This window comes from Odontesthes bonariensis, chromosome 10, assembly GCF_027942865.1.
Source record: "Odontesthes bonariensis isolate fOdoBon6 chromosome 10, fOdoBon6.hap1, whole genome shotgun sequence".
Classification (NCBI taxonomy): Eukaryota; Metazoa; Chordata; class Actinopteri; order Atheriniformes; family Atherinopsidae; genus Odontesthes; species Odontesthes bonariensis.
The window spans coordinates 28,059,741-28,075,437 of record NC_134515.1 but is presented as its reverse complement, the minus strand read 5'-3'; the positions used below and the strand labels follow the sequence as shown (position 1 = coordinate 28,075,437).

The 15,697-nt window shown below is 39.9% G+C and overlaps 2 protein-coding genes across 10 annotated transcripts in view; one reads left to right on the top strand and one right to left on the bottom strand.

The window, feature by feature from the left end:
- The first annotated feature begins 214 nt into the window (after positions 1-214).
- On the top strand, positions 215-4,439 carry LOC142389867 (urotensin-2-like). Its single transcript, XM_075475063.1, has 4 exons — positions 215-3,025; positions 3,363-3,488; positions 3,713-3,753; positions 3,890-4,439. Exons 1-4 carry the CDS (start codon positions 2,920-2,922, stop codon positions 4,001-4,003), a joined length of 387 nt encoding a protein of 128 aa, XP_075331178.1. The 5' UTR covers positions 215-2,919; the 3' UTR covers positions 4,004-4,439.
- A 125-nt stretch (positions 4,440-4,564) lies between these two features.
- camta1a (calmodulin binding transcription activator 1a) overlaps positions 4,565-15,697 on the bottom strand; it is a 291,503-nt gene continuing 280,370 nt past the window's right edge. For 4 of the 9 annotated variants that reach the window (XM_075475050.1, XM_075475056.1, XM_075475054.1 and 1 more), the window contains 8 exons: positions 15,368-15,546; positions 14,729-14,972; positions 13,805-13,876; positions 13,676-13,696; positions 13,376-13,575; positions 12,942-13,016; positions 11,774-11,804; positions 4,565-9,805 (listed from right to left, as the gene is read on the bottom strand). In XM_075475050.1, coding sequence (XP_075331165.1) covers positions 9,773-9,805; positions 11,774-11,804; positions 12,942-13,016; positions 13,376-13,575; positions 13,676-13,696; positions 13,805-13,876; positions 14,729-14,972; positions 15,368-15,546 — 855 coding nt within the window. In that variant the 3' untranslated portion in view covers positions 4,565-9,772. Of the gene's footprint in view, positions 9,806-11,773; positions 11,805-12,941; positions 13,017-13,375; positions 13,576-13,675; positions 13,697-13,804; positions 14,111-14,728; positions 14,973-15,367; positions 15,547-15,697 lie in introns of those variants that run through there. The other 5 variants (XM_075475051.1, XM_075475052.1, XM_075475053.1 and 2 more) reach the window with 5 other exon arrangements.

Sequence of the window (15,697 nt, the reverse complement as noted above, 5' to 3'; positions counted from 1 at the left end):
GCTAAAGGTTAGTTACTCAATGAATTAGCTGAGGCAGCGCGAAAAAGGGGCGACGCACGTCAAGGTTTCACTTTATTTTACGTCCAGTTGGTTAAAAACCATACATTTAATATTACAGTTTTAATGTCACACTTGTTGAGTTCCCAAAACTCAAAAAATGAAACCTTAATTCATTGAAAGCATATATTTCCAATAGTTCATGAAGTTAGCACTTAAGGAGCCAAATGTTCCAGTCACTCAAATTCCCATAGATGCGATCCTCTGCGGTTGACTATTCATCAACTTTAACGTTATCATGACAGTATGTTTATTGATTTTATTGGAGAAAAAATACTTTGATTGTTGCTTCAAGAGAACCTCATGATTTGTGAAAAGGCAGCCATTAAAGTATGTTGCTTAGACCCTGTCTTACCTGGAAGCATTGCTTTAATATCATACATGGATATGATACTCTCTGGGGCAACAGATAAACGAATGGGTTTCAAGCGGAACAGCATTCTACTTTTGAATTGTGTCCTCATAAAAATCACTGATGAGAATCCACAGAATATGTTTGTGTCAGCAGAATGCAATATCAAACAGGGATAAACCAGCTTCTCTGGTAATATGAGATTTTTTCTCTCACTGTAGTGCTGAAGATTTCTTATCAAATCAAAACAAAGTTACAGTTTGCAGATATTAGTTTTTCCAAATGTAATGGTGCCCTCTGGTGGTTGTATTTGTGTAAGTGAAACACGGTATGAGCAACAACAAAACCCTGCCAGGTCCCATAACTGAAGTGATCATGGTTTGTAATGATTAGACTGTGGAATTGTGTGAAATGTAGTTTGGAGATGCCTGACTGTCCCTCGTTTAGACAATAAGTTTTGTAGTCAAGAAGAAACCGAAACAAGACAATAATAATAATAAAAAAAATCTGTCTCTGTGTGTGAAGACATAATTTAGAATTGCTCTTCTAAAGGTTCCTGACAATCATTTTTTAGAATTTAGATTCTGGCTTTAACTCCATGTAAAAATAAGACGCACATACAATCATCATTACGGAACTGGCCTCAGATGGCTTTTCTCATATCTTATACATAGATCTGTCTGATTGACTGACTGCTGATGATTATGAGCTCATCTGTGTTGTTGGGGTCTCACAAGGCTCAATTCTTGGTCCCATCTTTGTTAGCATGTGTGTGGTGTGATATGCTCATATCGTTTGTCGGTTAAAGGTTGTTGCCGACCATTCTTATGCAGGTGACATCCATCTTTATGTACATATGATTGAAATCTCACAATCTTAAAAATCTACATACATTTAATGGTACTTTATGGCTGTCAAAGATTGAATATGATTTTTTGGGGGGGTTTTTGTGTTTTTTTTTTTACAGCTGACAAGAGAGAAAAACACCAAGTTTGAGTGTAATACTGTCAAAGTTAAGGCACGATCAAAATCAGATTTTATTTATCTTCACACTAAGTTCAGTATTCCTTAAGAACAATGTGCTAATTGTCTAGGCTAATATTTCTTTTTGGATTATGCTAACTCCTTATCGTCCCTTTTAAGCAGAAGCTGCAGTTACTCTAATAGAATTAATCAGGAATGCAGCAGGAATGGTTTTTGATCAAACTCTAAACTAAGGGAGCATATTACATATATGGCTATTGGCTGCCTGTATGCTTAAAGATCCTCATGATCTCATGCAAAACCATCTATAGCATCTCTTAAATTACCAAATTGGTCTCTTCTGCACTAGCTTTGCTCAGATCCTTTGAGAAGCTGCTCTCACATGCCGAAAACAAAAGGGGACTGTGATCTCTCTGTTTTAGCTCCAAAAGAATTAAACTTTTTTGTTAAAAGCTTGTGCTTTGAAGAAATTGTAGTTTCCTTTTGAGTAGCAAAGGAAGCTGTGTTATACAGCAGTGTAAACCACAAAGATTGGAGAGACTCCCAACCGTAAAATCAAATGTCGTTGTTTCTTCGTCTGTCCTTATTATCATGTGAGAGACTGAACATTGACGTCGTAGCTCTTATAAATATACAAATTGCATGCGCAGGTGCAGGATGTAACTTTGTAAATAGCTGGCTCCCAGTTTCCTAACCAATAAGAAAGCGTTTCTGACACTGACCAGTGATGCTGAATGCTCTCATAAAGATTAGTTTTACGGCGTGACTAAGAAGAGGTGAGAGCACAAATATTACGTCACGCGGCAACCGGGCTTCTAAATAATGTGCATCAATCAGTCCGATTCAGTGACCTGTGGAAATTCTCTGCCGTCTTAAATTGATTTAAAATGTCAGATGGCTCATAGACAACAAGGTTGAAACATTTTTAGCGTGGCCTGAACCTCTGGTTAAGTATTTACTCAGGTTTATTAGGCGCTCCCTCTGTTTTGTATGCTGTGAGTTTTAAGTCAAAATGATTCAAATGGCCAAAGAGTTTAATGAACTCGTGGCATAAAGCTACCCAGTCTCATGACAGATTGTAAAATGGATAAGATAGAAGTCATTTGTCTGCCCAGGTTCTCCAACACCTGCTCCCCTGGGATACTGCTCACATGACAATTGTAGCACCTGCTTTGATACCATTTACAAAGTCTGTAAAAATGGACAATCAAGCCAAAGAGCTGGTAAAACATGACTTTGCCCTTGAAGTATAGGCCAGCGCACTTGTCTTTTTATTATGACCATAATTCACCTGTGACTGCCTGTTGATTTATTCCAGTGTGAAAGGACTCGACTCTGATGGCTACAAAAGTGTGTGTGTGTGCGTGTGTGTGTGCGTGTGTGCGTCTGCTGTGTGCCACGCAGGAGGGGTACCAGGCTACAGCTGAAACTATATAACCCAGTTGGGACAAGCAGAGCATGTAGAATCTTCACCTGAGGACCTTTGTGCAAATCAGAACCACTTCCACCAACAGCATCCGACAGTGATGAAGTGCAACAATCTCCTCTGTTGGGCGTTTGTGCTTGTGGCCTCTGGCCCACTGCTGGCCCACCCCATTACAGAATCAGCTGAGATGCCCTATCCAGGACCTGGTGAGTACAGGATATTATCTCTATTATAGTTTTTAATGAATAACAAATCATGAATTCAGTTCCCTGATAAGCAGTTTTAGTAATAAAATGTAATTTGTAAAGATTAATGGCAGGCAAGTCATGTCCTGGGGCCTTGAAGTAATTGCTTTAGCACTGCAGCGTTCTGCCAAAGTTCAAATATGGGTTTCTAGAGAACAGATCTATTTTTTTCTTCATTGACTGAAATGCTTTATAAATTACAAGTGGTTTCCAGAAATAATTAGAGAAGAAAATGTCCTGTGATTTTTATTTCTTTTATTTCGTCACCCATTGTGTGCGGTTGTTTGGTTGTCCCCAGTGTCAGTGGAGGACCGAGGAATGGGCATGCTGGATGATCTGTCTCTCTCTGAGCAAACATTCCCTCAACAGGACGGTCCTGGTCTCAGATATTCCACTCTGATATCTGGGGAGCTGAACAGAGATGGTAAGAAACATAAACACACCTTTGCTGCAAGTGTTCCGGTGCAAGTGTGCAGAATCACACCAGGGCAGCCAGTTTTTTTCATGGTTGCCTAAAACATGAACACCAGTGGTGCCAGCCTATGCTACTTTAAGATAACTCTACTGCATGCATAGATTGGCTGATGCAAGACTGTGAAATTAGTTTTCCAAGATGTGTGCGTAAGGTCATCCTTTATTTTCCCTCAGGCGTTAGAACGAGTCTGCTGCCAAGGGGGATCAAAAGAGAGGTGAGTTTTCAACTTCTGCTGTTCCTACAACAGCTCAGAGTAGTAAGCTAAATACAGTAACAGCAAAGCAAAAGCACACTGTCTTCTATACTACAGACTCTAAGCTTTACAAAGACTACTCTATCTTGTCTTTCAGGTCTTACTGGAGAAGCAAGGTCTTCTAAATCCTCTCAGTCATATGCTGGGCATCAGGAAACAGTTCAGGAAGAGAGCAGGGAATTCTGAATGTTTCTGGAAGTACTGTGTCTAAAATACTTCAGGCAGTGCTGCTACACATAGAAAGCAGGGCTTGCACTCAAACAAAAGTTATCTTGAACTAACACAAGTACTCGCAGACTAAACTGAATATTGACACCATGAAAGTATAAACTGTGCATCCTTGCATCGCCTCCTTGATGCGTGGACTCACACATGCGCACTCACATACTCTACAGCTGCCAATTTATGTTCACAAATAACAATGCCATACGTGTGATTGAGACTTGCTGATTGAGAGCTTTCAGTTGATTTATTAGGATTTACTTCAGTGCTGTTTAAAAACAGTGTATATATATATATCTTAAAGTGCATATATTTATTAAAAGCCTTGGTTATCTTATTTATGACTAAATGTGTTTTAGATGTGAAAGTCAAAGATCCTGCAGCACTGTATGTTGAACAGAAATAAAAACTGTGTTATAGATAAATGATTTCTCTGCAATTGTCTTTATTGATAAATGTTGGTGTTGAGAAACCAGAAAAAGAAACCATTCCGCCATTCATAAAAGTAAAAGAGGAAGCAAAAAGACGTAGCAAGGTTGGTTCTCAGGTTTTCTTCATTTTTTCCTTTTTTTTATTATTTTACAGCAGAAAGAATATAAAGCATTCAGAAAACATCTTCCATATTTTAAGGGCAATTCAAAACGTTTTGCATGGCTTCAGCAGCTGAAATCTCTTTTTTTTTTCTTTTTTTTTTTAAACAGATCCATCGAGTCAGTGACGCTTGTACATGCACAATTACAAAAATAAAACTTACAAACAAGAGAAGGGAAGAAAAAGGAGGAAAGCAAAACACATTAGGAGAACCGAGAGGGGATGAAACTTTTAAGGGTCGGGGGGTGGTGGGGGGGGCGGCGGAGAAAATTTGGGTCACGTAACAGGTAAAGACAGAGAGAAAGACAGCTATAGAGGAGAGGAAAATAGATCTAACACTAGTTCACATGCAAAGTGTCGAGGACCCATAACTTTCTATCAAAGCAGGGCCTTTTTTTTCTTCTCAGTTTGGAATCGATGAAAACGTGCAATTCGGTAAAGGGTGCCATATAATTGCTGTCCATAAACTACTGAATGCTTGTCTTGCAATACTGGCATTTGCATAAGAGTAAGTCAACTACATGTGTCCAATCGTTTTAAACTTTGCTAGGTCTACAGGTCTCCACAAAATAGTTTTTTATTGCTCTGTGTCAATAAGTGGAATATACTGTAAAACAGCTTCTGTTCTGTTGTCCTGATGCACCTACCTTTCTCTGGTTTGGGTGCTTTGGAAAAAGAAGAGGAGGAAAGGCAGATTCTCAGGCCAATTCCCAGAACATCTTGAAATTGATATCACTATATGATAAAGAAGAGTTCCTATTAGCCTAACCTGTCATCCCAACCGTAAATGGCAGTAAAAACTAGATTTGCAGGTACGATTTTCATATAACTACACTCTTAATTTTAAATACCCTCCACACTTTGTCACTTATATAAATTAAAGGCCTAAAGAAGTGGCCAGAATAATACAATGATTTGACAGGTTTCCGTGACAGAATGTCAAATCTTTTATCTTAATGAGCTAGATATAAATGGACTCTACTCCAGGGCTCTGCTAGGGTCTGGACTGTTCAAGGTTACTGGGAGCATTGGATTACATATTATATTCATTCATTTGAAAGATTTCAGTATCCCCATAGTGAACTTCTCTGCCGCAGGTTTTTCCTTTTCTCATCATTAAGCTCTGCTGAAAGGTTTTCCCATTTCACTTTTAGCTTCCTCTGCTGTGGATCACAAGTCCTGCTCTGTTTCCTCCTCCCCATTTTGGCACCCTGAGTAAAATACAGAAGGGAGGTGAACCAGTCCTTCGGCCGTCACCGCTCAGTTCACAAATGAAACTGACAACTTGACATGTCTAAATGTGTGCTGTGCGATGTCTTGTGCATGTATCTGTGTGTACATCGTGTCCCTTTGTTTAATTTACTATATATACTGTCACAATGTCTCCAACATTGTGCATTTTGTCCTATGTAAAGTCGGGAGTACACTGATACCTAAATGAATAGTAAAAAGCAAATAAAAATCTAAAAAGTTAGGGCTTTGCTCTATAAACAATCCTGTCCTCATGCTTTGCCATGAAAACGTCAGTAGCTACTGTTCATTGATCATTTGCTTAATTTGTAGATTTGCCCTCCAGTCACATGCCCTCCCTCTGTCTGAGTTCTGTGACACACCAACCAATGCTCTTTGTTTTTACGGAACAGTATGTCTTTTAACAAGCCTATCTGACTACCGATTCAAAGAAAATAAGCATGCTATAGGTGCGGCTCTGTCACCCAGTTAACTATTTTACCCATGCAAGCATAAGAAATCCTTCTCCTTTTGCGCCACAACATTGCATTGGCTATGCATTCTGATCACACACTAGAGGATGAATGCAAGGCAACAAACCCCAGTAGTGGCATTTCGAAATAACAAGCTGTCCTGGTAGAAAATGGATAAGGCGTGAAAATAAAAGTGACGCCAGAATGTTGACAAGCTAGAGTGTTCTACTGATGTGCTGCATACGGGGAGTATCACTGTGGCGAGTGTAATGGGGATCGTAATACGGGTTCATGCGGAGGACACAGCACTGTCTGTGGGTGATAATGTTCTGTTGCATTTCCTCAACATCAGGTGCATTGTATGCATTCTGTTACTGGATTGGTGTTATGAGGATATGAGTAGGCACTTTCTACATAAACACTCGGCAAACAAAGTTTACACATCAGGTGAGTAAAAAACAAGGAAACAACCAGTCAATCAAGAAAAATGAATCAGAGAAATATCTATTTGGCCTAATAATACTTAAAAAAAAAGAAAAAAAAAAAGAAAAGGAAAGAAAAACATATAAAAAAAGTTTTCCAGTGGCACTTGGCTGAATTGTCACATGTTTGGATACAGAATACACTTTCTGGTAAAGAATATATTATAGGAATTAGACAGCAGTCAACAGGCACCTATAACAACTCATCTGTTATTCTCTAATTGTTACAACAGCTCGATCTATACATATTTTATCATGATATTATCCAGTGTACAAGATACATGTTAAGCTTTATAATTGGCACCGGTGCACTGTTTTTGCACGTTTGTGACTACAGTCATTTTAGCTCTTTGACTCTGCATTGAGATGAGTGAGATCTTTTCATGCTGTCCTCCTGGCTAGTTTTAGCACCTTTGACATTTGGAACGGTTCATTTTGCAAGTGTGTATTCGACTGCATGACAAAGAAACACAGTCAAGTAGAGTTTGCCACATGCTTTTCAACCTGATGAAAATTCTTTTTTGTTGTTCTTTTTGACATAAAATACAAGGTTTATTCAGACACTGGCAGCCTTGGTCGAGAACATTTCTTGTAAAGCATACTGTATTGGTAAAGTCTTGCCATCAGTCTACATTAAGGATCAACCAATACATCATAAATCAAAGCTCAGTGCAAGGTATTGCACATTTAAAGAGATAAATTCCAACTTTTTCAATGACAGAGAGTAATAACATGGGTAACTTTACAGGGATCGAATGGGCAAGGCTGCCATTTACAATCTTTAAGTTCAGTCAAGTTACCTTGATGATCATATCACATTCCATTTTCATTGACAACAAAAATCAAACACAACTTTGATATGGTATATTCAGTGATGAATAAATGCTTTACATATCCGGAAGCTGGAGACATGATAGACTTAAATGCTTTCTGTTTAGATATGAGTCCTTTTGCAACCTGTGTACCGTACTGTTTTTTTTCAATCCTCTGCCAGTTGCGACATTATGATCTTCAGTGCTAGTGTGTATTTCACTGTATGATTATCTGTTCTGCAAAATTAACTTATCTTCTTAAGCTATATAGCATTCACATACCTTGGCACCATTGGCAAAAGTTTCTTGGGAGCCCAAAATAAACGAAAAAAAAAAGAAAAGAAAAGAATATATCCATACTTGTTTAAAGATCATTTTGAAGACCTCTCCTAACACTAAATACATTATTTTTTTTAAAACTTTTTCATATTGCAATAATATCATGCTTTAGCAAAATGTTTGTCTTGAGAACGATCAAAATAAAGTAAAGTACTCTAATAGTGAAATAGTTTTAATTTTACAGAGCGTAGCCACTACTGCTTTTGTTGTTGTCGCCCCCGCCCCCCACCCACCCACCCACCAGCTTTTGACTCTGTTCATACTTTTCATGCACATAGCTCATTTTTATCCCAGGTATTTACACTATATACAAACAATACAACCATACTTCTGCGGCATTCAAACAAAACTATACAAATATTCTGTTTTTGTCTCGTACCTGTTTTTGACCCATTTTAATGAATAAAATAATATATTTCTAAAATACAATCCCCGCAGGGAACATGTTTTTTCCTACGTACTTTCAGCCTCCTTTATATACAGAAATCACTCAATTGTCAAAAATATGGATTTGTCAAACCCCTATTTTGGGACAAGCTTAGGGACCCCTCAAAGAATCTCTAAGACGTCAAGGCAATGTATGTGATCTTCCCCTCAAAAGCCTTCACAGGCTCTGAAGTTCGTTTAAAAAGAACAGTAATAACCTGCATGACTATAACCCTTACAACACAAAATAGGCAAGTTCATATCTCCTGTTAGGTGTTTGAGGGGCAATCAATTGAACAAGCAAAACAGAAATAAAACAAACGGGACAACACAGAGATTGCTTCATTACAGAAATGGCGGAGGCTCTCATGAGGGAGAATATGGATATGTGGGCCACTAAAGTGGAAAGAAAACAAAAATCAGAGGATAGGCTGAAAGACTAGACCATAAGCACACAAGCAAAGACTTTTCTTGCCAAGAAGTCATGCATTTTTTTTCTTGGTAGGATTTAACAACATATAGCCTGAAGATACAGATCACCATACATTGAACATGATGGAAGAAATACATCGGACAATATGGAACAAATTCAAGTAATAAAGTGACAATATATATATAAGATAAAGCATAGTACTTTTTTTCTTTTTAAGAAATGTTACACCCAATCTGCTTCTGCGTCTTTAAACCCCTCTACATTCACTTGTAGCTCCACCCATGTGGGCAGACTGGTGGGGAAGAGCACAGTGGGACAGGAGGAGCCGTTGAGCTAAATTGAGTATCATATAATCTACAGCAGTGGATAGAAGTGGGCATGTGGGTTATTAATATATTTAGTTTAAAAAAACTCCTTCAAATAAATGGATTGGTCACTTGAAAAAAAAAAAAGAAATACAATTAGAGCCCAGAGTGTTTCTGCACGGTCTTTCTGTCCTCTGAGATCGTCTGCAGCAGTCTTATTTCACGTCCCTTGAGGTCCTCACGCGTGAAAGACAACCTGTCCTGCGTTGTCTTCCTTCACTGTCCAAAACCTCTTCATATCCCAAAAAAAAAACAAAAAACAAAAAAACACACAAAGCAATCCATGAAAAAGTGCAAAAAATGCCAAAAAAGCAAATGTTCTGCACCCCCCACCCCAACCCTTTTAGTTTATATCCTGTAGAAGTTGCCACTCTTCAATCAAAATCAAGTCAGTGGAAAGAATAGATATGTGAAAAAGATGCAGTTGTACATGTAGTAGTAGTTGAATCAGTAACACTGCTGTAGTAGTAATAATTGCAGTGCTCGCATTGATGTTTTTCTTTTTCTTTTGTTCTGTTCTCTTGTAAAATGTCTCGGGTACAAACAAAAAAGAAAAGAGGAGTCAGGACAGTGATGTCACATCGCAAGGGGGCTCTTCTGAGGGGTCTCATGTTCCCTGGCCCTGTTCAATTCTTTCGCCCTGGAAGATAGAGACAGACAAGCATCCATAAATACGACATGCATGTAGTAACAAGTTTATCACGACACATACACACACGCACACAGGCCTCACAGTATGATACTGTTCAGCCAGAACTATCAGAAAAATATCAAGACAACCCAGGTCATCAGGAAGCACAGCTGCTCTGTGAAAAGGAATAATGGTCAGAATTGAATTAAAATTGGCAATTTGGATTGCTCGCACACACACACACACACACGCACACACACACACACACACACACACACACACACAGACACACAAAAGAAGAATGACATAGTCACAGAAACATTGCTATATTTATATATATCTGGGCTAAATAATATAAGGGTGATTCTGTAACAAAATGAATACAGGGAAACATCCTAGTCATTATTTTTATAGCACACTTCATTAGCTTTGATTAATCAATACAGGAACCATCCTAATTTAAGAAAAATAAAAAAATAAAAAATATTTTGTCAGTTTTAGTCACTTATGAACAACATGAATTGATTTTGAATTGATTTTGTTCAAGCTCATTTTCTTATATTAAGAAGTTGGAGGAGATTGAGAGTTCCCATAATGTAAATAAAAACAACAGCTCAAACCTAAAAATGACTTTACGGCTTACTAAAGAATACCCCCATATCTGTAGAAAAGATGCGTGTTCATACACATATCTGTGCAGAACGCGGTCGGGTTTGTCCTAAAACACATTTTAAAACATCGACCACCACCTTTTGACAAATTCAGCCCTGCTCTGGTTATATTCTGCAGGGCAGGCAAACGCAGCAACAGAAATGTACTGAGGAGAGTCTTTACAGACACGAGCGTGTGCGCAAACTGTGACTTTATATCCTGCATCTTCTCATGTTGAACTGGTGTGGTTCCTTGAGGTGGGAATCTGTTAAAACACTAAGTTGTAGTCCCAGTGGATGGAGGAGACTGCTGTTTTTTCCACTGTGCACTCTATTCTATCACAGCCTGCTTTTCTTTATCACAGAGGAGAAGACAATCCTGCCACCGACAGTCACACCTTCTCTAAAAGCATGGGAATGTTTTGCAAAGAGTAAACATGTAACATGAACGCAACAGCTAAATGTTCAAGTGATGTGTATGTTAATCAGACCTTTCTTTGCATATTCCTGATTCAGGTCTATATTTGAGTGCAGTGTTGTTTTTGCTTTCGTCAGTGTTTTGTCAGTGTGTTTTGATGTATTGGTGGGCACATGACTTAAATGGCTTCACACAGTTTCATTACACAGAAGTTAGAGGGGTTAAGTCCCCCTTGCAGTCTGTCCCGTGGCTAGAAACAGAGCATACAGTCAGCCAGCCAGCAAGAAAGGCAACTAATTGAGAAACAGCAGGTTCATAGCATGCCTAAATGTGGAGGAGCAAGGCCCATAGTTGTCACCACTTTACATGCAGCAGGATAAAACACTGTTGAGAAAAAAGCCTCCCGTACTCTCAAACTGGCCATCTGCATAACCACACAAAGCTTTAAAAAAAAGAAAAAAAAAAAAAAGTAATTTCCAAGGAGAGAAAGACAGAGATACAGAGTCAGAGACATGTCTAGTAACTGTTGCAGTGATACAGTCATTCATAAGCATTTTGTTAGTTTGAGATAGGTTCTGCTCTAAATCTGAGCGTCTCAGTCCACCTGTGGCTCCAGTCGGCAGCCGTCATGCAAGCAGGCATCAAGCAACAGTGATGGAGAATGAAGAGGGGTGGATGGGGAGGTGGGGGAGAAAGAGCTACAGAGGAAATGAGAAAGGAAAGGAGGGAGAGAATGCCAAGGTCGAGGCTTCAGGAGGAGATAATTGTGTTACTAAAGAGAGAGAGTAAGACATAAGAGGGATTAAGGGAGAAAAAGGCATACAGAATGAACAGGTAGAGACAGAAAGAGAGCACGAGAGAAGGGGAGAAGAAGGTAGGCACGAACTAAGTTGCTGAGGCTGCACTCACCCGCTTGAACAGTCTATGGTCCATCAAGGGGCTTGGCATAAACAGCAAAACAATACCAGACAGCTATTAGCACACAGTAGGCACTGTGAAGGAGGGGGCGAGGACAGGTGGGGGCCAAACACAGTGAGGGGGAGGGAGGTGGAGCTTAAGGGTCAGGAACATTTCTAACCACCGATTGTTGTCAACAAAAATAAATCAAATACATCACACAAAGCAGAAAAAAATAGATGGACAGAATTAAACCATTTTACATCATAGAGCAGAAGTGAGTTAACCCCTGTGCAAAGTCACCCCAACGTCAAATGACTGAAAATGTCACTCTGATTGCATTATTGCTAATTTGAACAGTCACAAAAGTCAGTACACCTTTCATTTCTGAGATTCAAATCTTTCATTTTTTGCCTCTTTTTATGTCCAACCTTGTTTAAGATGACAGAACAATCTTTCTTGACATGAAGGATGCCTGCGTTGCACAAATCTCTGAAGAGATGTTTGACATTCTTCTGAAACAATGTTAATGTTTATAAATATTATATATTCTGGTACATCCACAGCCATCATGGTAATATTTACTGTTTGTATCCCTATCCCTAACATTTGCTTCTTACCATGTTCATTAGCAAAACTCCATCAACAGAGGCTGACTTTATGCAGTGTCTTTCCATCTTTTTTAGTTGTCAGGGAAACTCTGATTTCCATTGGGTGCTTTCCAACCACAGAAGCTTCCACATGTCTTTTAACTATTGAAGAAAAAAAAAACTCTTTTTGCGTCCGCATTGCAGGAGCAGTGGCCAATTACTCCTTCCTATAGTCACTTCTTCCTTGGATTAAGTACTTTTACAGCAAGATGGGAACTTTTTCTGACATACCCCTATGGGAATTAGTCCAGATCACATAGCTGCATGATCACCGGTTATGTCAGTGTAGCTGTCTGATAATTGGCTATACATATGAACAGAGCACAAGAACGCGCAATTAAAAAAAAAGGACCATTTGACATTTAGGTGATATTGCACAGGGGTGCACCCACTTCTGTCATAATGTGGTATTTCTATTGAATCTTACCAAAATTTTTCAATGGAATATTAGAACCAGCCCTTGCAGTAAGACTGAGAATACAATTCTATCTAGAATCTCAGCATGTGTGTGAGTCAGTGTTGGAGCCTACCTGTGGCGGCAGCGTCGTAGGAACCTCATTATCTTCCTGGCAGCCTGATCCTGCCTCTTTGTGAGCAGACTACCTCTACAAAAACAGCAGAAAGAAGGCAGCATCTTACTGTCCAGCAAGCAATTGTTTGTAAAACTGCAGCTGAGTTTACCTCATCATTCAGTGAAAATGTGACAGGTTTTATTACAAAGCACATTATATTTAACAAACTGAAAGTGGCTATTCATCATGTCTAAATCTTATTTCTGTGTATGATTATGGTAATGAATGACTCAAGGCATCCGACATCATTCAGTCCATCAGACAAGTCCAGTAATCTGTCATTTTGAAAATGTGAGGAATGATAAATTACTCTCTTCAGTATCCTATTGTTTGCAGCACGATTAATATATTCAAGTATTTGGCTCAAATGCAGCGTGGGCCTGAGTGTGTACCTCAGTTTGTGCTGCACCAGGGCAGCTGCAGCCCCACGGTGGTGGGGCTTCAGCCTGCCAAACTCTTTGTAGCTGCGGTAGTATTGCTGAATGAGCACAGCAGCCCTCTTGCTCTGCTGGAACTTCTTCTGTTCGTGGTAGCTGCGGAATTTACTCTGGATAAGGATGGCGGCCTGCGTCATCTTCTTATAAAGTGCATACTGTGGACAAGAACAAAATGGTACATCATACTTTGCTGTGTGCGAACAGCACAATAGTGCTATGAATTCACGTTGTAGAAGAGCACAACCGGCAAGTTACCTTCAAGGCTATCCATGTTAGCTTGCAAACAGGAAAAGGGAAACGTCATGAATAATGCACTAAAACGTTCTCAGACTCAGATGTAGCTTGGACCTTGTCTGAAACATTTTGGTGCACTGTGGTGCCTACCTGTTTGTATTTCTTGTAGCAACGTTGTATAACAGCAGCAGCTACTTCCTGTTGCTCTCGGAGTGGCCTCCCCTGTTGGAGAGTAGAGTGGGATAGGTGAGAGGTTACAGGAGAACCTGCGTTTTTTTGCCACAAAGGATATTGGTGGCTCTGTCTTCCTGAGGTGTCCTGGTAGCTAGTGTATGAATCCACCCTGGAATGAGACCAAGCCTTGGAGACCAACCACCTGTGAAAGGGTGGAGGAAGTAAACTGCTGCCCAGCAGAGAGCCACCTCAGTGTCAGCTGGCAGATGGGCACAAAGACAACTGTGAACGACAGTGAACAGTTTGTCACATAAAAACTCATTTAAAGTATCAGAAGGGTGGGTAGGGAGTTCAGGATTTGGATTGGGCAGAGGAAAAAGGGCTGGTGTATGGAGAGCTAGTTAAAAACAGGCAAAAGCAGGCGCCATACCCCTAACTGAGAAAGAGAAAGACAGAGTGGGAGCACATGAGCTTAATTGTGCCTAAGTGCAGCAGGGATACGGGGACAGTGCAGCTCCTCTAAGCAAGGCCATGCTCTGCTCAAGCCACCTTTCCCATGCTGAAACCACAGGGACATATTCGTATAGTTTCTCTTGATATTGTTTTAAGATTATGAGCGAAGGAACACAGAATGAGACAAAGACAGAGATTGAAAAATGTAATCCATATTGATGATGATTTGAGACAGTGCATCTGAAGACAAAATCTGTCATAAACCTTATCACACAAAGGCTGAACTTCACTGCAAACATTAGAACTCCACAGACTGTGACCAAACAACAGTGAATCCTTCATCAGGTTAGGCCAAAAACAAATCCTTCTAATTACACCAACCCTAAGCCTGCAGACCTATCACTGTGGGCTACAGTACACACAGTGTATGGGACCTGAGGCCTGTACCTTGTACTTGCGGAAGGCAGTTTGGACTAGGCGGGCCGCCTCGTAAAGTTCCCTCTGCTCAGGGTCTGACAGGGTTAGCTGGGCCAGGTCTCGCTCCACCTTGCTGTTGGAGGCATTGATGAACTCGCTCCAGTCAGCTGGGGAAGGGACTGCTGACCTCTCCAGGGACCCCTCCTTTAGCGGAGACCCCCCAGGACTCAAGCTGGGATTGGATGATGGGGTCAGGGGTTCATTGTACAGAGATCTGAGGAAGGGAGATTTTAGGTTACAGTTTTCACTTTAAAAAAAAAAATCAGTTCATTGACATGTTTGGTGAAAGAACTCTGCTACATTTACATAATGAATGGTGTATCGCACTTAAAATGTTTGCTTTGAACTGAACTTCCACGTCATAATTAATTACAGATTTAACATTGTACAATTTCTGCTCTAAATTAAACTCCTTCAGAACACGGAAAGCAAAACCAATATCCCATCGGTTTACAGTTTTCAAAGGCAAAGGATTCAAACCTCAAAAGTGGTTCCTCAGAAATGGATGTATTTAAATAAGTAAGCTCTTTTTTTCTCATTAATGAGTGTAACATGGCACGTAAAAATGAACATTTTCCTATATATTTCCCGCTCAATGGTACTCCTCACCGTAGATGTATGATGCTTGGCAGCTGCTCTACATCTCCCAGGTAGTTGGCCAGCCAGTTCATGGTGTTGCTGACCCCTGATGTGTCTAAGGGCACAGAGTCCGCTGTCGTGAAGTTCTCTCTTTTGATTCTCTCTGGCGTTGCTTCAATGATGTGCTCTGCCAGCGTCATCATGTTTACCTGTTTTATTGAGAAAAACAAAGATGGCTGAGGTGAGCACTCGCCCTGTGTCGTATCTGTACATAGTCTTCTTATGCAGGGTTAACTGCTTGGCGCTGTGACAAAAATGTTGGTTTAATGGAAGCAGAGAAGGTAATAATGATGACAGTGA